The 23,753-nt window shown below is 40.5% G+C and overlaps 1 protein-coding gene and 1 long non-coding RNA gene across 2 annotated transcripts in view; one reads left to right on the forward strand and one right to left on the reverse strand.

Moving 5' to 3' along the window:
- cdk19 (cyclin dependent kinase 19) overlaps positions 1-22,915 on the reverse strand; it is a 65,836-nt gene extending 42,921 nt beyond the window's left edge. Inside the window, exons 1-2 of the mRNA XM_085432880.1 lie at positions 22,638-22,915; positions 16,212-16,287 (exon numbers count right to left, since the gene is read on the reverse strand). Coding sequence (XP_085289006.1) covers positions 16,212-16,287; positions 22,638-22,765 — 204 coding nt within the window. The 5' untranslated portion in view covers positions 22,766-22,915. The remainder of the gene's footprint in view (positions 1-16,211; positions 16,288-22,637) is intronic.
- On the forward strand, positions 14,199-15,262 carry LOC146692705 (uncharacterized). The gene is made up of 2 exons (XR_014915271.1): positions 14,199-15,003; positions 15,082-15,262. It is a non-coding gene; the product is annotated as an uncharacterized LOC146692705 (long non-coding RNA).
- Positions 22,916-23,753: the final 838 nt, after the last annotated feature.

A 23,753-nucleotide genomic window follows, 5' to 3' on the forward strand; every position in this document is an offset into this window, starting at 1 on the left:
TAAAAATGCTGCAACTTCAGTGGTGTGGAGCTGGTTTAGCTTTCGTCCGTCAGATACACAACAAAGCACTATTTTTGGTAGAGCATGCTAGCGTGCCGTCGTTATTACCGTGTTGTTTGGAAAATACAGCACACTTAAAATCAATCCTTTGATTTTTCTGAAAATCGACAGTGCCCCTTATAATCCTGTGTGCCTTATGTATGAATTCTGGTTGTGTTTACTGACCTGGAAACGATTTTATGTGGTACACGGCGCTCGAAAATCTGTCAAATGTTTTAGTACGACTTTGCTAAGCCAACCCACATCCACTGCCACTGTACTTAAGGGAAGTTGAAGACTTTCTTCTGCACTTACATTTGGATCGCCTCGATCCATGATAGTCATTCAGGAAGTAATGCCTCGACTGGAAACAAGCCATCCTTAAAATAATACAACATTCCAGCTCATGTGTTGGAATGCAAAACAAATGTGTTGTTTAAATTAGAGACTGCACTTGTGACAGAACAATAAATATATTTTATTTTGATCATATAAGTAATGTAAGTACAAAACAAACTTGAGGTAGGCCTAAACTTATTTTCAGAATAATTACATCTGAGACTTTCATTGTAAGATTATAACAGTGATGGCAATATAATTGATGGTTGTTCAGCAGAACAGTGCCCAGTATGTTGGCTGTTATACTTTGTTGTGTTTGAAAATAAAAGTTGGGCTCATTTTAACATCATTACAAAAAGTGTTGTTAATTATTTTTAATCATATTCAGGTTACCACAAATTGTCATCTTAAGTGCTTTACTTAGTTTTTTTGAGGCAACGAGTTTCCTTAATTTTGAGTTCTGGGAACTACGGTAATTAGATTTTACAGTGTACCTAATGCCTAACATTGGCAAAACACTTTGTTTCAACAGTGTTTTTTAAGAAAAAAAAATGGAACAGGAACTTAAATTTTTTGCAGAGGTTTTTTGCACCCTTTACCTGTAGGGTTCTCACCGACTCTGCAATGGTTTCTATAATTTGACCTAAACGGCTGGATTGGTTAAAGCTTGCCTGCTTACAATCCACGTGTTCCTGATTCTCAGCAATGATTTAAGTAAATACATCTGCCCACCCCCCAAAAATTATGCCTCCAAAATATAAAAATAAGAACCTGCCACTATTTGTTAGGCAAATACAACCTAAAACATCAGATACAGTTTAGATTCAGTTTCATATATTTTTTGACACAAGACAAAACTTTTGTATTACACTCCATATTCTGTAGTTAGCGAGTAGTTTATTACGTTCACCTAACTGACATCACAAAATGAAATGTCAGAAAAAATACATCAAGAACTGCCAACTTGTTCTTAAAATAATGCTTAAAATATTAATTAGATATAAATTTCTCAGTGAGACATTTCTAGTAGTTTTGCATTATAATATTGTTCAAACAGTTCAAAACCAAACCTGACCCAACCCTGTTATGCACAGTCAAGAGAATGCGTGATAAGAGAATGGTTCTCTCAATAATAAAACAAACACAGCAGCCGACAGTCTGGAGTTCACTGCTGCATGCAAAAAGAGAAGTTCCTGTTTTTCATTCTACCTGCACTCCCTCCGTCCATAAACCCCACCGTATTGAATTCAACGTACACAGGCGAGATCATCTCTGACAGCCAACCAGCAGATTTACCCAGGTTGCCCAAGCATTATCTAAACACAGACTGTTTATGTCACACAGGTTTAAAGCTGTAGAACCTTAGTGCCATGTTATGCAACCTGCGGCCTGTGTAGAGCTGAGTGTAGGAACTCGACGCTTAAGGAAAAGAACCAGCATGGACTAAAAATTGCAGGTTTCACTTTCTTGATCTACATCAGAACCTGCTGTGCTTACTCCTTCAAATATTGATTTCCTGAAGGTTTTCATCATCACCTAAGTGGATTATTTTTGACTTTCACCTCACCATCCAGAATAGAAACAGAAAGCAGACTTGGCATTCATGATAAGTAGTGGACATATCCGGAAACAGTCTCTGAGACAAAAGGCCAGACTGTAGAACCGGTTTCTTAGGAGAACGTATTTATTTATTTAGTAAATATTGTTTCTTCACGATGGAGCTGATCTTTATCTGATGTTTCTTTCTGATGCAAGCATTTTATTTCTTAGCAAGAACATATAGTTTTATTAATCTTATAGCATTTAGGCTATAAACATTTCTCTTCATTATAAACACTGTCAATGTTGTTAGTTAACATGTACTCGTTATCTCATGTGGATTAGCTAGCTGTGACAGTATGCCCCTTCCAGCATTAGCTCAGAAAGTGTTTACAATTAAACTAACAGTATATAAATAAGAAACTTTATGTCCTACTCCATAGGGCTGGGCCATATTATACCGTTCACGGTAATACCGGTATAATGTTAGGCAACGATAGGAAAATGAAATATCGCGATAGAATATGAGTAAAACGCGCATGCGCAGTGCCTTTGTTTTCATACGCACATGGCCGATTGTTGAGTGAAACAGATGAACCAGAATTGGTTTGTAAAAATGGTGCAACTTCAGTGATGTGGAACTGGTTTGGGGTTTGTCCGTCAGATACACGGGAAAGCACATTTTTTTGCAGAACATGGAAGCAGCCGTCGTTATTGTCGTATTTGTCGGACTAAGATGCTCTTAAATCTGGGAGTAATCTGGGTCCTAAACTCCGTATACTTCAAGTCAAACGAACACTGCAGCATCACTGAGCGTTAAAAACTGTCTAAATTCTTTCATCTTTAATAAAACGATCAGCATTGCTGCTTTACCAGGTGTAACTATGAAGTTTAACTTCCAGGCATCCATTAAAACAAAATTTATTACATTTAACAGAGTTAGAAGTTAGCAGGAAGCTAGCGGAAGTTAGCTCGCTAGTTTCGCTAGTTACCTAAGCATGATATAGCATGTTCTGACTGAGAGATTTCTGAAAAAAATCAAACGTACAGCTCTGCTATCACTTCCAACATAAATGAAGACAGGAAACTAAACAGCAGTGACGTTTGTAGGGTTACTGAAGTTGGGCTAGCTGGTATATAATGATGTGCTACGTGATCGCTAGCGACACAGCTATGTTAGCATAACATAAACGGTGAAGCTGGAGGATGAACACTAACACTTTTCCACTTATAAAAGTTAACGTGAAGGTTCCTGATAGTTGGAGACAAATGCAATCGCATGGCAGGATGCTGTAAACGGACCAAACTTCAGTCAGGAGAACAACTGAGATAATCCATCTACAATACGAGGTTAGTCATTAATATACTGCAACAACATGGGAATAGAGCAGCTGCCAGAGAATTCAACATTAATGAATCAATGGTACAGAAGTGGAGGAAGCAAGAAGAATGAGTTTAATAAAGTTTGATTTATGTGACTGCTTTGTTTCGCTTAATGTGCCTTATAATCCCGTGCACCTTATGGTCCGAAAAACACGTACTGCACACTGCAGTTTAATGTTGCAAAGCACCTCTTTTTAACTTCAGTGGATATTATACATGGTTATGCTCAGGATATGTCAGCCCATTTCTACTGGAAATGCCTTTTGGTTAAACTTTCAGCAAGGAATTTGCATTTGCACTGTTACATTTTTATAAAGCTTCAATGTACATAAAAACCAGCTTCTTGTTTAAGTGAAAATAAATGGAAGGTTGTCTTTTTGCGCTAGTAATGTTGTGGAGTTGTATTTTGTCTCGCATCAATTATATCGTCAGTTCTATCGTTATCGCAAATTTTCAAATATATATCGTGATAAATATTTTTGGCCATATCGCCCTGCTCTACTACTCCAGGGGAAGTAAGGGAAGTTCTAAACTAATAACTGAATCGGATATCGATCCAATCCAAACTGGCAAAGTTGGATCCTATATGTACAGTCAATTAATTCAGTTCCTTTGTACGGTAATGGTAAGTAAATTCACCCTCTGTAACATTAGGACATAATAAAACCGGCTCTAGTTCTTACCAAAATAAACAGAACCTGTGATGAACAACAAAACATATATTACACATGACAAATACCACCAATTATTGCCGTTTCATGAGCTTTGCACAGTCCAGCACTCGGGTGACTTTTCTGGGATGACTACTTTTGAGAAGATTGGTAATTGTCTTGAGTGTTTTTGATGTGTGAATGATCTTTCTCAGTGCAGAATGATGGACTTCCTGTTGTTTGGGAATGGCTTTATAATGCTTCCAAGAATGATGCACAACAACAGCTGCATCATGTCTGTCTTTCCTGCTTCCATTCGTATTAGCACACACCTGAATTCTCCAAAACTGCAAACTGCTAAAACTTCTGCTTTTATATAGGCGCTCATGCGGAGATTCAGTTAATCAAGTGCATTTGATTAACAGAACATGGTTGCTTTTATTTTCTTAATTCCTGTGGAAGCAGTAAGGGTGTTCTACTTCTGCATTTTGTCTTAATTTCTGTCCATCTATCCATTTCCTTCCACTTATCTGGGGCAGGTCACTGGGGCAGCAGACTTACCAGGGAAGAATTTTTGTTAAACACAAAATTACACCATGTAATCTGCCACGTTCAGTTGTTCATCTGAGGTTATAGGTACCTAATTTTAATAATGTCATGATCTGTAAAACCTTTGAATTGACAGAGGCTGTACTGTATACCGTTTATACCACACAGCAACAGAAGCACACCAGCTGCTATCATAGCACAGAGAGCACGAACAGCTGTAAGATGTTTCACTCTAGCTATATAAACTTTACAATAGAGAATATTTTTAATCTGATTTACAAATGAGCTAAAATGTCACAGTGGATTTCAAACGAAGCAAACCTAACTGTATAATATTTTTCTGAGGATAAATTCAACCAGTCGAAACAATCCAATCCAAAACTTTACATCGACATGAAAAGACCAAAAAGATCATGCTCATTATTGCTCCAAAACCAAAAACATTTTGCAGCTAAGCCAAGCTCTCTCCTCCCTTCCTGTCTCAATTCAACTTCATGCAGCGTGCTAGTTAATGAAGTGCACCGTTTGCTAAACCAAGCGAGGTGGTGGGTTGGAAGGCACAAAGACCCCTTTGTTCTGCTGGGAAACTCTCAAATATTTTAAGCAAGACAAATTTATGGTGCAACATTTAGTAGACAAGTGATGTGAGGCTTGTCCTGCTGAGAAATAAATGTAACTTACATCCTACTACTTACAGTCTACAGTCTAACATCTACCTACGTTAGACCATATGACTGCACTATTATTCAGATAACCACAAAAAATAAATACATAAGATCTGATCAAACTTGTGGACAACTCAATATAAATCTTCTGGTAAGAAGGTTGTTTCAATACATTTTGTTGCATGGCTTAAAAAAGGCTTGATAACAAACAGAAACTGTGTGCATTAGCATTATTCTGTGAACCTTCTGACATACTAACAATTTAATAACATTAACATAAGTGTAGAAAACGATAATTGACAGGTTTGTATACTTTTGGGGTACTTGAATGCCAGAGAATTCAAGAAAGAGCTACACTCACTTCTGTACAGAGTGAATGTGACACTACGCTCCATACAACAATGCTGCTGATTGAGTTTCACTGTGCTCTTAATGTTTTTCCCACTGTTTAGTGTTAAGCAGAGGAACCTCCCCACTAAACCCTTGATTATACCCTTTTGCAGACACAAACAGCTAGAGAACTAACAGCCAAGCAATCATTTCTGTTATACTTCCTATTATACCCTTTGAACTTTAAGTCTACTGCCTGGTAAAAAGTATTGTCAATGTTGTTGTATTACAGAGCAAAAAATGCAAAGATGGAAAAATGATTGGTATGATGTACACAAAGTTAAACAAAAACTGTTAAGAGAATTCTGTTGGAAAAATAGACACTCACCAGCCACTTTATTAGGTATGCCTCTTCAACTGGTAGTTAACACAACTATCTAATCATCCCATTGCAGCAGCTCGGTGCATGTGGACATAATGAAGAAGACCTGCTTAAGTTCAAATTGAGCGTGAGGGAAGAAAACAAGGAGCATGAGTCCAGAGCATTTCATAAACAAGAAAACAGTTCAACACAGAACCAGATCCATCACGAATCCACAAGAAAGTTCAGGGGGCGGACCATGCGGACGGCAGCGGCGGCGACGATGAAACAATTCTGGGGGCCGACCGCGCGGACGGCAACGGTAGAGGCACCGGTGGATCAAATCCGGGGAGTGGCCATGCAGAAGGCAGTGGCGAAGGTGACAGAACAGGTCCGGAGGCCGGCCACGTGGAAGGCAGTGGCGGCGGTGGCAGCGCAGGTCCGGAGACCGGCCACGCCAAAGGCTGTGGCAGCGATGGCCTCGTTCAGGGTGCCGCCCTCTACGCTGATGACGTCCGACCAAAGGCCTGGAAAGTGGCCGGCGACACTGAGGTGGCAGTTGGGGACCTGAGGACGGCGTGGCCCCCGCAGCACCAGGCGAGGCAGAGGCTGGGCCAGATGAGGTAGAGACAGAAGCTGAAGCAGAGGCTGCACCAGGCAAAGCTGAAGCTGATGCAGGTGAGGCTGATGCGGAGGCTGGGCCAGGCGAGGCTGATGCGGAGGCTGGGCCAGACGAGGCAGAAGCTGATGTGGAGGCTGGACCAGGCGACGCTGAAGCTGATGAAACTGCTGCTGCAGGCGTGGATGAAACTGCTGCTGCAGGCGTGGATGAAACTGCTGCTGCAGGCGTGGATGTTGCAGGTGGTGGAGCAGCTGGTGGCTGGACGGGCTCCTCGGGCCCCCCAGCTGACGAGGAAGGTTGCTGGACGGGCTCCTCGGGCCCCCCAGCGAAAACAGTCACAGAACCAGCGGGCACCAGGGTCCCTGGCACACACAGGGCTGAACCAGCAGGCACGGGGGCCTCTGGCAGGGACAACACAGAACCAGCAGGCGCACGGGCCTCTGGCAAACACAGAGCAGAACCAGCAGGCACGGGGGCCTCTGGCAGGGACAACACAGAACCAGCAGGCGCAAACACCTCTGGCAGGGACACCTGTAACTGAAGCTGCACTGGGCACTGGCTCTGCCCAGGCAGCGCTGGCACGGAGCAGTTCTTAGGGAGCTGCTCAATCTCCAGGGGTCCAGAGTCTGCTGGGGACTGAGACCTAGCCTCTGGTGAGGCCCTGGAGTGGCTAACTGCCCCTAAGACAGCTATGTTATGGAAAACACCCTGGGTAGGAATGAGATTTTCTCCCTGCATAGTGGTGGGGAATGGCTGAGTGGCTGGTGGTGGTTGAGGTCTAAGTGAAGATAGGGATGGCGTAGGTCCTCCTGAGTCTCTGAAGCATGGTGGCTGGAAGAGCTTAGAGGAAACAGCCTGTCTCAGAAGCTTCTGTTCTGAGTGAACAGATAAACAACAGTATTTTGCAGGCTGGCTGAGTTTGCCTGGGCTCCAAGCAGAAACAGGAGGCAGAGGCGGCTCAGCTAAGCTGCCAGCGGAGAGAGGAGTGGGCTGCACTAGCTCAGTAGTCTCTGGAAATGCAAGCTTGGCAGCAACAAGCACAGTTTTTTAATTGAATTTTTAGTCACTGAGTTACTCGTCAGTTTATTTGTTTTAGTTCTAGACTCTACAAGAGCATGAACAGAGTTATTTGTGTCTCCTAAGATGAAACCGCCCCCCTCGGATGGGATAGAGGACGCGTTTTTGTCACTCACCCCAGCCGGCTGCTCAGAAGTCCCAGAATCTGGCTGAGTTAGGGGGTGCCAGCGGGGTGAACGACGTTTCCTCCCTGATGAGGGAACAGAGGTGACGGAGGAAACTGGTGATGGTGGAGCGATGAAGGCTTGCTCCTCCTCCTCTGACCATATTGCTGCCAGGAAGGAGGCCGGTGAGCTAGGCTCAGAATGGCACGAGGAGGAATTCCGTGGCAGCCGTATTGAGATTCCCCTCTCAAATGGCAGTCGCCGGTGTGTAGTGGAAAGCTCCGTGCACCGCTGCTGCTGCTGTGGGGGCTTTGGGACAGAATACCGGGAGCGGGCAAAAGCTTGTAGCACCTCCTGGGCTTTGTGCAGCTGGTCCGTCAAGCCCATAAATCCCTTTAGTGGACGCAGATGAGGATTTCCCTCCAGGATCGCTTCGATAGCGTTAATCCCAACTGCCATTGCCTTAGCGTCCTTACTGTGGGAAATCCACTTGACCAGGCTGTGGATGCGGGACAGATCACACTCCCGGGATGAATCCGCTGGGTCCAGGTAATGGTCGCGTTGTTCTGTCATGGCTGTGTACCGGCAGGCAGGGAGGAAGGACCCAAAAAGCAGGATTCAGTTAGGCGAAGTTGAACTCAAAGTAAACAGCTTTTGCAGGTTGCAGATTGAACAGGGGACAAACTATACTGGGAAAGTATAAACTAACAGGCAGATGATCAGGGACCAAAACACAGAGCATAGACTGAGGGTGAGTAGACATTAACGACGCGACACTGACACAAGGACACACTGGGCTTAGATACACTGAGGGAGTCATCAAGGAATGAGAAACAGGAGGGAGACACAACTGAGAGGGTTTGGGCTAATGAGACACGGGGAGCAAAGCTAGACACACTGACATGAGGCACAGCCTTTCACAATAAAACAGGAAACAAGAAACAGACACAGACTTGACACTGAAGTGAACCTATACTAGACACAAGACACAACCCAAGAACTAACCCCTCACAAAGAACATAGAATAATACTAATAAACAAAGCATAACAAAAGGATCAGAATAAAAACCATAATACAAAGGAATGTAAAAACTGAAAATGCTGGGTCCAAATGACCCAGGACCGTGACAATCCCCTGAGCAGCAGTTTATGCCAGAGATCAGAGAACAGCCAGACTACTTCAAACTGATAAGCTGGGAACAGTAACTCAAATAACCATTTGTTACAACTGAGGTATGTGGAAGAGTATCTCGGAATGACAAACAGCACTTGAAGCAGATGGACTATACAATTAGGGAGCCACACTGGTTTCACTCCTGTCAGCTAAGAACAGGAAACTGAGGCTACAATTTACATAGGTTCACCAAAATTGGATGACCATCTAAATTTGGTTTGAACAAAGACTTTTTGTATTTACCCACTCAGTGATTTTCCATTGATCAAAGGCCTACCAGACATCTGTATGGTAACCAAGCTGTTGTTTCAATAAGGAGAAGGCTCTTCTTCACTGACATTTTACTGAATTGTGAAAAGTTGTGTTTAGAGAGCTACACAATGTTCAAACAAATTACAAAAAATAATATTTCTGGACAGTGGACAATGGTTCATGTCCCATTTGAGAACTCTGTACTCTCCAGTGAGTGTTTATTCTATGTGGTTTGGATTTAAAGAAAAAGGCCCGTCACAACAAAATTAACCATGCATCAATATATGGCAAGTATAGCCTCAATACAGCAGTTACTCTGGCATTGACAAACAACTTTGCTTTGACAAAAGACCCTCACATTCTAAAAATGCAATAATTAATATTTGATTAAAAAGTTAAATGTTAAAAGTAGATTGGAGTACAACCCATTAGTTGGTCACTGTGTGCAAGTTTCCCAAAATGATAACCAATGTTTAAGGAGGAGTAGCAATGCGTTTGAATAGTGGATTAACCGACAGAGAGACGACAGGTAAAAGAATGAAAGTGTGTCTATAGCATAAGCTCATTGGTATTTGGCCAGATGAGCTAAAAATAACAGAATGCCTATTATACCCATTCCAAAGACAACATTCTTAAACTAACCACCCAAAGACACTGTGTCAGTTTTTGTCTGATCGCCCCTTTAATCACTTTAAAGATTTCTCCCCTCGAATTAAAGAGATCTGAAGTACAAGTGCAAAACACACAGATCATTTGCATAATACTTGTAATGGTTTAAATCCACTGAACAAACAACCAGCCAAGTTTCATAGTCCACGCTCTTGAACTCTTTCAAAACCCTAACGTTCAGTTTTCCAAAACTGTTCACTGCAGCACAGAACTATTGTAGAAAATGTTGGAAAATAATTACTTGTTAAAATTAATCATTACAACTGTAAGAAAAGCAAAGGCAGCCTAGCAATATTTCGCCCCAGGAGACAGAGACTGTTATGGTCTGATCTGATTATTCTGGAAAAGAATGCTGTGACAAAAGGATATATCCTATTTTTAATTTTCCAGATATCAAAAACAGAGCAATTTTATCATCAGAGGAGGAGTCATTATGAAAGGGATGATTGTTCTTCCAAAGCTTGAAAGACAAAGCAACACAACTGTATCCTTTTAACCCACTAAGCTCCACTTGTGAATGAAACATGACACCCAGTCAGATCTCCGTGAGCAGCCAGTTCTGCAAGTAAAAAGAATGGTCCAACCAAATTTCTAACAAGACTCGTTTCACGCACGTCAATGTGAATTGTTGACCAGAGAGGTGTGACTCATCAATCATCACTACGCATCAAAATCGCAATTTGACTATTCCAAGGATGTGACGCACTGCTCCACACCCTGTTTAGCACAAAACTACAATCAGGACCAGAAAGAGAGATTGTTCAGCAGGCATGCAATCTGACACCTGCTGAAAGGCAGAAACTGACAAGCTGTGAGAGGACAGACAGAGAGAAATACAACTGGCTTTTGCATAACCAAACTATCTAAAAAAACAAGGGACCCTGAAAATGTAAAATCAGAACTTAACAACTGGGACCTGCTCTACCAAGAGAGCTTGTGCAGTCTTAAAATAAGTAGGTCTTAATTTTTTATCATCCACCAGATTGCCAGTAAACCACTTACACATACAGTACTCAAACAGTAAGGAACAAGATCACCATAGCCTCAAATATTGCATGTTTCTGTGCCGTGCTGAAGGCTGTCTCTTGAACAGGTCTTCTTTTTCTTCCATCAATAGTCCCCAAAAACCACAGTTCACCATATTCAGTCCATAATTTTACAAAATTGTATGTGCTTCAAATTTTTCAAAATGACAAATTACATGTGTGATAATTTAAGTTTAATTTATGGCTCAGCCTCCCTGGGAAAGTCTATGCCAGGGTCCTTGAAAGGAGAGTCCGTCTGTTAGTAGACCCTCAGATACAGGAGAAACAATACGGTTTCCGTCACGGTTGTGGAACACTGGACCAGCTCTTTATCCTCTCGAGGGTACCTGGGAGTTTGCCCAACCAGTCTACATGTGTTTTCGACTTGGAGAAGGTATTCAACCGTGTCCCTCGAAGTGTCCTGCGGGAAGTGCTTTGGGCGTGTGGGATGTTTGGCCCATTGCTACAGGCCATTCAATCCTTATACAACCGTTGCAAGAGCTTGGTCTGCACAGCCAGCAACAAGTCGGACTTGTTCCCAGTGGGAGATGGGCTCTGCCAGGGCTGCCCTTTGTCAGCGATTCTGTTCGTAATTTTTATGGACAGAATTTCTAGGCGTAGCCGAGTGGCGAAAGGCTTCCACTCGGGTGGGCTCAGAATCTCATCTCTGCTTTTTGCAAATTATATGGTTCTGTTGGCTTCATCGGGTGACGGCCTCCAGCTCGCACTGTAGCGGTTCGCAGCTGAGTATGAAAGAGAATCAGTACCTCCAAATCTGAGGCCATGTCCGCAGCTGGAAAATTCATACACCCACGTGCAATAATTATGATTTGGAAATATATATATAGTCAAATTGAGCATATGAAAATTTCTAATTCTAATAGATCTCCTCCTCTACAGGGGTTTAAGGGTACTGGACTGATAATGGTGGTCAGGTTTCTTGATCACTTCTAATGTTCTACAGATGTTAAGGTTAGCAAAGGACCAAAAATTCTTCATTGCTGGTTGGAACACCTAAAATATATTTTAGGGGTATTTTTAGAGGTATATTTAAGAAAGAATATTTTTAAAAGCAGTTTTTACTACTGAAGAGGACAATACATATAGGGCAAATAAATGATAAAAAACTGATAAATAGTTGAGGACACAGAAAGAGAAGCCTCCACAGTAGGATTTAGGTCACAGACCTCTACATATCCAACCCACCGACAACCAACCAAAGCTGCAGACAGTCATCAATAGACAGCTACCGCTAGATCACCTAAAAAAAAAACTTATTTTACTTTTTCTAGGTACTTTTTCTTTTTCATATCTGTTGCATGGCTGTCCTTCTGTCTTTTTTTCTAAAAAATCAGTGCCAGTGCCAGGAAGATGACACCAGGATGGCACCATAATCCTTAAACCAGTATGAGAGGGTTTAAGTTCTATATAAAAGCTCTACAGCAGTTTCCAAAATGACAAAGATTAGTAACTACTTTAACTTGCACAGGTGACATTGTGGAGTAATGCCAGTACAGCAAATTTTTGACACTCACTGCTTCAACACATTCATGTAGCCAGAGATGTTTTACTGTATATCAAAAATCTGACAGAGGCTAATTAACGCAGGAAGTTCTCCAAAATACTAAAGGAGGATTCAGGGTCATCTGATCCAACCGTAACTATATACTTAATCAAAGAAGAAAGTTCTAGGCCAAATCTTAAAAGTAGAGAGGGTTCCAGTGTACTGAATACAAACTGGAAGCTGGTTCCACAGAAGAGGGGCCAGAAAGCTGAAAGCTCTACCTCCCATTCTACTTTTAAATAGTCTAGGAACACAGTATAGGGCAGAGACCATCTGCTAACTACCTTGAAAAACTAAGAGCAAGCGCATTGTCATGGTCCTGAGTCTGACGACTCAATGTTTTGCGTTTCTTTATAATATTCTGTGTTCTTGTTTATTGTGAATTCTCCCTGCAAGTTGCTTTCTCTCGTGTTCAGGTTTGTTGTTTAGGTTTTAGTTTTCCCAGTGTAGTTTATGTCTAAGTTCGGTTTTTCGCCACACTCTCCTTTTGTTTGTTGTCACTCGGGTTCTGTGTCAATAAAGCCCTCTCACTTCACTGCATATCCGCATCTTGGGTCCTTTGTTAAATTCACACGGCTTGCCCCGGGAACCCGTGACACGCATCTGGGAAAAAGAACCATTCATTTTTAAAATAATCTCACTCTATTTTTTCAGAAGACTGTATATCCAGTAGATATACAGTAAAACCTGTTCTATGTTGACAGATGAGTAAAATGCAGTGGAACCAAGGTCTACAAAATCCCCACGCCAAAGAGTGAAAACCACATACTATACGGCTGAAAGCTGCTGTCCTGGGTTCGAATCCACCCCGCAGCCCTTTGCTGCGTGTCCAAGCTTTTTTTCTTTTTTTTTTTTAAATAAAAGCTCAGTGTAATAATACTGCACGTTATTTAAATCAAGTGGACTTTTTGAGCTTTTATGTACAGTCGACATGTCTTAGTAGAAATCTCACTTTCATTTAGTGTAGTGTTATATCAGTTTTCTTTGTAAAAAATGTACACACTACCCAGAACATCACAGGCAAAAAGAGGAACTGAGAACATGCAACACGTTGTTGAGTGAGTTTAAATGTTACTGGGTGGCAAAGGGGCATGGAAACTACACTGAGTTTGGTCATTACTGATGGATATGCAGGTGCAGAGTCATTTACTGTGTTTACAATATACAGTGCTCAGCTCGCCTCCAGCTGACCATGTTATACATGAAACCAGAGACCTTTACATAACAGCTCACCAGCCTGTCTGGCCACATTCTGTGTCTATCGGCAGGACTTGCTAAGTGACATACTGACATGCACTCAACCAACACGACGTCCCCTCTACTCACCTGACAGAGTCAAACGTGACAGCTGGCTACCGAATCTTACAAAGTGATTATAAAAATAAATAAACACGTCTATTGTGTGAAGCTTTATGCAGAAATATTGTAAACTATCCAAGTGACATTTTGTCATTCAGTAAATGTACACTGCAGCTTCTTTTTAAGACTGAGAGAGTGGCACGCCCATATTGCTCACATGATGGGGGGAAGAGAATCTGACAATGAGTTAGAAAATTTTTGATAAGAAGGTACAAGTTGTTTTCTTTTTACTTCTTACAGGCAACACTGATGTTTTTCTATTGCAGCCTTGATCATGATCGTGGTGATCATGTGGTGGAGAGTAGATACACCTATGGTATAAATTTGAAACGTCTATGTTGCTTCAATCTTGAGTTATCACATTCACAAACTGCCGCAGGGTGACCACAATAACCCATCAACCTTTTACTGCTGAGGGATAAAAAAGCATTTATTATATTCAGTAAAATATTATTCTGCACATGGCCTCTTTATCAGTGGCATGGCAGTGAGGAGAAAATAAGATAAGAATAAAAATCCTTGAGTAAGCTGTAGAAAATCAAGTCGATAAAAACTTAAATTAATCAATTCTGCACCTTTTTAAATTGTACAAGATATATTAAGGTGTACAAACCACAGGTAGTTACAGCATCAGTCTGACCCGTTAAATATAATACGATACTTTATCTACTGAAACTTTGCCATTTTAAGTTTACTTCACAAGTAAAAGGGTGAAAACCACTGTTAAATAGATCTAATGAAGTGTTAAAAACATTCTTTATGAGAAGAGAAAATGCTTCTCATGGTTTTATGTGTGCAAGCAGTACATTTGTGGAAACAGTGCCAGTGCTAGCATCAATGTCATCACTTACCCACTTGAACTATATTCTATTACGTTTCCTTTCTACTTGAAAAACATGCCCCAGTTCATTAACAGCTTCAAAACGAAATGATCAATATGACCATCTTTGGGCTGTATGGATTAGAACAACTCAGGAGACTTTTCAGATAAAATACTGTCACGGACCCGGTGCCGGGGACTCGGGGTTCGTGAACAGTGTGGACCTTTATTGTTATTAGTGTATTGGATGTATGTTTGCTGCACTGTGCTCTTGTGTTCCATGCTGGTGTGTGTGTGTGTGTGTGTGTGTGTGAGGCTGGAGGATGAAGGACAGCCACCTGCAGGCCTGATGGGTGTGGCCCTGCCAGCTGCTGGTCACGCCTAGCTTACCACACACCTGCTTCTGATCAGGATCGTCGGGGGAGCTACTTAACAGAGCGATGGAGCTTCCTCCGGCGCAGGATCGTTGAGTTAGACTCCATGTCAGTGTTTCTAGTGTTGTTAAAGTGTATGCCTGCCGGAGTTGGTGCCATAACGGCTGTGTCTGTGTTTTTCCCCAGGAGGACAGCGGAACACAGGACTGCAAGACACACGGGGTGTGTGAAGGCACAGGGGCAGAGAGCACGGGATACCAGCACTTGGGAGAAGACACGTCACGGGAGTCGAGGGAGCACTTTTGGAGATTTAATGTGTGGTGTACAATTACCTCACTGTAAATAAACCCACTGTTCATTCCATTAAGTCTGCGTTTTGGGTCCTTTCTCCTACATCCCCCACGGTCTGCCCTCCAGACCGTGACAAATACTTTATTTTACTTTATTTCTTTGACCTTTTTAAAATTTACTAAATCTGTCAGCGATTCTGATTATAATGAATCTGTTCTGAATATACTGAGCTGCATCTCTGCCAAGTTTCATTCAACAGACATGAAGCAAAACAACGCTACATTCATTTTAATTTTAGCAGCCGCGGGTTGACCTTTTACTAACTTTACTCTGTGTTTTAGTAGCAGACTGTACCTGTTGTTTGTAGGGAACTAGAATCAAAACTACAAAGGAGCATGTATCTCTCTATCTTCTGACCAAAATGGTTACCAGTTCTCTGTTCTCCCTTTAGGAACTTCAAAGCAATCACTTAAAATCCTCATCTTGGACAAACTCTGATACTATTCTATATATAATGCTAAAAGAAACATCCAGACTAAAGAGTCTGCTTGAAAATATTGGGTAAGTCTTCACAGGGTTTTGTGATATTTGCTGATGTTTATCTCTGCAGCAAATGAAGTCATCTCGACATCTACCAGGTCGCTGGCAACCCATTTAGGGTTAGGGTTTTTCACAAGTTTCGTCTATGATAAAAATGGACGTCTGTTTGGATTAACCAATTCAATTTTATTTATATAGCGCCAAATCACAACAACAGTCGCCTCAAGGCATTTTATATTGTAAGGTAGACCAAACGGACACAGTCTTGGCATAACAATCGTGTTGCCAAAATGAATGTATTGAACTCCATGCGAAATGTAACATCTTCTAGTTTCTGAAAATTAGCCTATTTAGCAAGTAGCTAAAACAAAAATATCCTTGACATAACATTTATACTAAGCAATGACTTAGTGGGTGTTAAGAGGTTGAAGAGCCTGAGAACAACATGGTCATGTAAGGCCTTAGTAATGAAAACGGTAACTTACAGCAATTTCCCTGCAGGCAGACATTGATATTCCAGTGCCTTCTATTTGTTTCAGTGCATACTCCTTCTCATCTTTCCTGTGGTGAGAAAAAGAGAAAATGAAGAATATTAGAAGATGTCCAACAAAAAGGCTTTTTGAGGGTTTGATTAGTAAAGGAGGTGTTTTGCAAGGAGGATGAGGACAGCAGAGGGCATAAAAAACATCCTGTGGTTCAAGTTCCACAACTGCCATAGAGGAATCCATGTTATTAGTGATAGCTTTTGGCAGCAAAGATCCATTAGTTCCCTGCAGGAGTGCTCCCTAGGTCTGGATAAGTGCCCCCAGTGAAATTCCCCTTGATGCAGGGACGAAAACTCAAACTACACACTGACACTTCCAAAGCTCTCAGTTGGCAATTTTCCTCTTTTTGCAAGGTAGTCATTTGCCGTTGTGCATCAAATTTGAGCATGAAAATCAGTTAATAAGTGAAATGTGAGCCCGCAGGGCCGAGCACTTTCAGCAGACCAATATTGATTATTTGAGATAAGCAGAGTTCCGGTTAAGGAAGCCCAGCCTGAACACAGAGCAGTGGAGAAAATAAGGGCTAAAAGGATTCATAAGTCTGTTTACAATAAGCAAAGAGGCATGATTAAAATGTAAACACACTCAGTGGACAGTGTCCAATAACAACTTCATTCAGTGAGCAGCCTGCACAGATCAAAGAGGTCCTCATGGTGGTAATATCAAACACTTTTCAGCCTAATTTGCATTGGAGATGGTCACGGATTAACTGGAGCTCTCAGGCACACATCTCTAATACTAATTAAGCTGCACAGATGCTCAAAACAGCTCAAACATTTAATCCTTTAGTCTATAAAAAAAATTGCACATTAATATAATCAATTTACTCAATAAAACAGTTTATCCACTCCGTAATGCAAACCAGGACAAACTTACAGAGCTTGACATATAAAGATGGATCCAAACACTGTAAACCCAAATCTATATGCTTGAAATTTCAATTTTATGTCAGAAGATGAAAGTGATTATGAAACAGGTTCACTGTTTTATAGATTAAGGAAGCCCCACTTAAACACATTACACTATTAACATATATAGTGTTTATTTCTACTGTGTGCGTCTTCTGTAGTCTATGTAGTGCCCATAGTGCCCTCCATGCTTGCAGTACTAATTATGAATGTTTGCTAATAGAGGTGAGAATTACCAGATATCCCAAAATACAATATTATTACAACACTTCACTCACAATACAAGACTATTGTTATTTGTAACCTTATTAATAACATTATCGACATTTAAAGTGCAAATTATGACTTCAAAAAACTGTCAATGTCACAATCTATTCAAAAGTGGCGGTAAAGGTGCAACAAACTCAAGCTTTGGAAAACCATTACCATTGGTTGCTGGTCACCAAATGAAATTTTGTTGTATCTTTCAACAATGACAAGTGCGTTATCACATTGTGAAAAAAGCCACCATTTTTGTTCTAGCATGTGTGTGACTGAGCCATTGGCTTGCTCTGAATAACTGTGTCCAGTGTCTGATGGTTTTTCAGTTGAGCCAATTTAATGTAACGTAACGTTAGTCAAACAAACTTACATTAAATTGGATGGTTGTGCGTGAGATGAAACCTCTTCTTTGAAGTACTCCCCGAGTATTTTAATTCATTCATAACACTGATATTTGGCATCCCTATTTAATAGATTATTGCCATACAAAATATTGCAATACTATGCTGTATAGTTTTTTGTAACCCCACCCCTGTTAGCTAAATTATTCCACATGCTTTTTTCTGTCCTAACTGAAACATTTGTGTTGACTTGATAAGCAAAAGTAACTGTAACTATCGAGTGTATTTGGCAATTTGACAAAAAAATTTAATTCTAAAAAACGTTTGATCGAGAGTTTAAAAAAACAAAACAAAACTTGGGTGTGTCCCTCATGATCTGCCTGCTAGACGTTACTAATGAGACACCCTACTCAGTGTTATCCATGGTAACTGGTCGGTGTTGTGGTTGTTTCTCCAAGTTGGTCGTTGTCTTTTTTCTGAGTGTCTTAAATATATGCGCATATATCCATACAGTATATGCATCATCTCCAAAGCAGGAGGGTTTAAGCCATGTGGCACATCAGCAGTAACTTCAATAAATATCAGTTATTCACAGCCCAAACAGGCACTGTCAGATCTACCGTAGACAGTCAAAGAAAGAGTCACAGTTTTACACTCACTATTATTTGCATTTCTGCACCATGTTCACATATGGATACATTTTTGTATGACAGACCTTTAACCTGTATGTCTAGATTGCACGGCGGACTATGTTCACAGACAGTGATCTCTGGAGCTCCTTGGCCCATACAGTAATTTTGTGAGACACATCCATCAAATTAAAAATGAACATTTTCTTCATGAAAGAGCAAAATGTCTCCGTGTAAATATCATAATTCTATGCTGGATTCTGAATTCAATGTGATCTGAAAAATCACTACATTCTATTTTTAATGACTTTTTTGAGAATATGCAAACTGTAATATTTTATTATATTCATAACAATCCCTGAAGTGATTGTTCTTTTGGTTTCTATGAAGCAGGCCCAGAGCACTCTGAGGAGACACACCACTGACTATCAATCCTTTTCAAATCGGCGATACATTGCCCCACAACACCCACAGGGCGAGTGTTGGCTTATCTGCTCAGGCCCCTTCAGGCCAGCGCACAGATCTTGTGATGGTGTGCGTGAGCCAGCTCCGTCTGCCTCTGCCATAATGTCTCTACGGTTCACGTCTTCCTCAAAATTTGGAGCTACGGTCTGGTGCCCTGGTGACTGGCTCTTAGCAGATAATAACACCCTTAAAATACACACATACACAAGTCAGAGAAAATCAGCACTGGTAATGTCTGAACAAAGGTTTCTTTGGACCTGAACTGCTGTGATTTCATAGAACATTGTCACAGTACACCCACAACAGATTGTACCAACTAGTGGTCTGTTCTCAAAAGCCATACAGGATACTTGTAATGAACCCACTGGTACAACTCACAGGAGCTGACCAGAAGCAAGACAGATAAAGCACTAAAAATAGCTATAAAGAAATGAACAAAACTTTGCTTTTTATGCTCTTTATCCAACAGTCACGGTTAAAAGAAATTTCAATGACTTCCTGACCCATACATGCACCATGAATTCCTTCCAGGACTAACTTTATGGCACTGTAAAAACATGCATCCATCACTGATATAACTATCTATAATGTAGTTATTAAGACACACTGAGCTGTTGGTGGGACGTGTTCCACTTGTAAAAAAAGCAAAACTGGATCTTTATACTTCCAAGACACAGCATTTTCACATGACAACAAGGCCCCTTAGGCTCCTTAAGCTTTCTTAAGTTGAGAAAGCAGCAAACAATGAAAATTATCCATTACTTTAAATTCTGCTGCAAAACTGGGGTAAGTCATGAGTAACATTTTGGGTACTGGGAAAAGGAGGCTTTGCTAAGCATTAACAGGTTCACATTTCTGGGAATTTATAACGCTCTTTATTCTCAGGGCCTTTCATCCTCTGAGGGTCAAATCCAACTGTCTGTCAAATTTCTGAATGACGACAGCTCTGTCAAGAACAGAAACAACGACCACATTCAGTATTTTAAGTTCCCGTCTTGGGCCTGGATACATTTATTTTTCAGACCTTATGGCGGACTGGATTATAAAGCACACTGTCGATGAACGTGTCTGTTTTCATACATAAGGCGCACCGGATTATAAGGCGCATTAAGCAAAACTAAACCGTCAAATTTTACTCAACTCATTCTTCTTGCTTCCTCCACTTCCGTACCATTGATTCATTAGTGCGGAATTCTCTCGCAGCTGCTCTATTCCCATGTTGTTGCAGTATATTAATGACTAACCTCATATTGTGGATGGATTATCGTTCTCCTGACTGAAGTTTGGTCTGTTTATAGCATCCTGCCATGCGATTGTTTGGCAGGATGCTATTAGGTGGAAAAAAGTTAGCATCCATCCTCCAGCTTCACTGTATTTACATAATGCTAACATAGCTGTGTTGCTAGCGATTGCGTAGCACATCATTACCAGCTAGCCCAACTTCACTAACCCTACAAAAGTCACTGCTGTTTAGTTTTGTCTTCATTTATGTTGGAAGTGATGGCAGAGCTGTAAGTTTTATTTTTTTCAGAAATCTCTCATTCAGAACATGCTATATCATGTTTACGTGGAAACTAGCAAGCTAACTTCCTGCTAACTTCTAACTCCGTTAAATGTAATAAATTCTGTTTTCATGGATGTCTGGATGTTAAACTTAATTGTTACACCTGACAAAGCAGCAACACTGATCATTTTATTAAAGATGAAAGAATTTATTATTGAGTTTATAGTTTGGAAAGCACTAATGCCCCCTTAGTTTTACATGAACTCGGCCCACTAACTAAAGCAATACCAGTGGTTAATTGTCTACTTTATGTTACTCCATCGAACTATTGGCTAAACTAGAGTCAAGTAGCTTAACATTGCTTTTAGGCTCACTTTGTTTAAATCCAACATATCTACACTGCTGATAAAGTTACAATATTGCAATATTAACAAACACAGTGAGGAAGAAACAGTCTAACTGACTGATCTACAAACCTAAACTGTTTCAGATTTTAAAGACACTGAGTGATTGTAAAAGTTTTTAATACATCAATTCTCAAAGTACGTGAAGTAGAAAAGGCCTTCTTTAACAGCTTGGGTAAATTTTAATTTGATTCTATTACAAAGATTTTAAAATGTTAATAATAATTGTATTATTTGAGTTGTCTATAGAGGTTATGGCCACATTAGCATTATCACAGCAATACAGACAAAACGTTGAAAGAAATAAAGCTAATAAAGCTTTAACTTTATTTCATGTTTTTTAATCTCTTTGGAAAAATACAAAATATATTTAAAATACAAGTGCATGGAGGTGCAGACATTTTATAACCATAGCTATACAAACATGAACAAAAAACAACTGTTTTATGTGTATTCTTAACCAGTTATGAATATTGACTTGATAATGGCTATTATAAATCTGGAAAAGCTAGCTGTTCCCTGTGACACTCCTTTTAGGTTGGATCTAATTGGAGTGATACTGTTCCTACTGGTAATAAAACAGTGTTTAGCTTTGCTATAACAACACTGACAATTCCATTCCATTCCATTTTATGTATATAGCGCCAAATCACAACATCAGTCACCCCAAGATGTTTTATATTGTAAGATTAAAGACCCCACAGTAATATAGAAAAAATACCCAAAAATCAAATGACCCCCTTTGAGCAAAAAGTGGGGGGAAAAACTCCCTTTTAACAGGAAGAAACCAGAACCAGGCTCAAGGAGAGACAGCCATCTGCCATGACTGGAAAAAACAATTTATTTACATATTTACTTTTTTCTTCTTACACCGGATTGTATATTTGTAAATTTTTATACATGCTCTTTATCTCACTGTACAACTGTATGGTGACAATAAAGGCATTCTACTCTATTCTATTCTAAAACGAGTAATACATGGGAAGAAGTCAAATTGGGCCATCTGTATAATAAGTTCATCTAATGCTTAAAATTAGTTTCTCCATCTCAGATTTCGAGAAAACTTTATGACAAAGCATTTGGAAGACGGGGGCAGCAAAATCAGCTCTTAATGCACTGTGCCCTTGGTTAACGCTGCTTTTCTTGAATGTAATTTTTAGATCAGAGTGATTAACCTTTTGGCTATCGTACAAATGAAACTTGTAGTATTCAAATACGAAGCGCACTGGCCAGATTCTGCCACTTTTTTGGACTGGGATTTTGCCAGTTTGCATAAGGAACATTGACACCGTTGGCACAGCAGAGCAGAAATGTGAGAACATATCTGTCCTGCTTTCTGTTGCTGATATATACATCGTGGTCACACGCTGTCATATGCTTGTCAGTAAGTGTAAGCAGCAAATGGCAGAGAGAAAACAATGTGTGTCAGAAAGAGGGAGAAAAAAAGTTTGGCACTCCACGATGCTGAAAACGGGGCCAAGAAAAGCCGCTCAGGTGTCACTATTGCGCGAAGTGACGATAGAATACGATAGAAGCTACCTTTGCTGCGACCGCCGACAGGACACTTGTCAGAAAATAAACAGCACCGCGGCTTTACATTGTTGTTTGGGGGTGTTGGGGAGGAGGAGGAGGAGGAAAGGGGGGAGCTCTGAGGTTGGGGACGGAGGTGGTGGGGGGGACCGTTGGTGAGTGAGTGCGTTACATGAAAACAAAAACACAGAGACACGGGCTATCGCTTCGGGGAGCTTCAAATCGAACGCCCCGTTCAGCACATAACCGAGGCGTGTGTTCACAAAATGCATCCCGCGGTCAGTTTTATGTCAGCATACACAATAACGTTCACGGTTATCTTACCCGTCTTTGCGCTTAGCTTTATAAACGTGCCCGTAGGTGCCTCGACCCACTTTGCAACCTTCATATTCGAACAGATCTTCTACTCTCTCTCTCTCCGCCGCCAGCTTTGTTTTGAAGTCGTAATCCATTTTAACCCATAAATACGCCTTAATTTACAATAAAATAAAATATTAATTATAACATGCATTAATTAAATAATCTGGTCGTTTTATTCCCCCACCATTTCCTTGTTTGGGATTTTGGTCTGCTCCGCTTAATGTTCACTGGCTCGTTGACGTTTCTAATTGGCGCGCGTGGCTCGCTGGGTATGGTAGTTCTTATGAGCAGGCGCCGCAGTTTGCCGCGTTGTCAGGCAAGCTATGGCAAACTACAACCCGCGTTTCTCGCTGCTGTTCGTTGCACTTTGCGTACTCATGAAAGCTCTTCAAAAATGCGGCCGTCGGTGGTTTGAGGTTACCTTTTTTTAACGTCACGTAAGATGAATAAATAAATGAGCTAAACGGATCCTCGTTATCTGGATCATCATCATCATCATCATCATTATTATTATTATTATTGTTATTGTTATTGTTATTGTTATTATTATTATTATTATTATTATTGTTATTATTATTATTATTATTATTATTATTATTTAATGGTCATAATAATAATGGTATTGCAAAAGCTGAACAACTGTGTACATATGCAGTGTATTCATTTAATATAGTTAGAGTGACCACTTCCCACCAAACTCAATGTGATCCGAAGGGTATGGGACCTATTACAAATTGTTTAAAGATATCAAGGGCTATGTGTAACTTAAGGATATGTGCAAACATCCTGGGTGTTTCTGGGGTTGTTTTTTCGGGGGATAATATTAGTTTTCCAACTTCTTAACTGTTATTTTAGCTGATGTTTTTTCTGATAAGCATCTAAGGGTTTAAGTAGGTCGCTGCATCTCTTTTTAAGACACAGTTTTCTTTAGAGATTTAGATTCATTTTTTACTTTTGTGAACTACAGTCAGCCAAAAAAAGAAAAACAAGAAAATTGTTTAGTGCAGTTAGTGGTAAACATATGAAATGTCTTCCATAAATAAAGGTTATGAAAAAACAAAACATCATGATGGAAGACCC

This window comes from Copadichromis virginalis, linkage group LG15 (assembly GCF_057382275.1).
Source record: "Copadichromis virginalis isolate Kocher_CV1m ecotype Utaka linkage group LG15, C_Virginalis_male_GT1.1, whole genome shotgun sequence".
NCBI classification, from domain to species: domain Eukaryota; kingdom Metazoa; phylum Chordata; class Actinopteri; order Cichliformes; family Cichlidae; genus Copadichromis; species Copadichromis virginalis.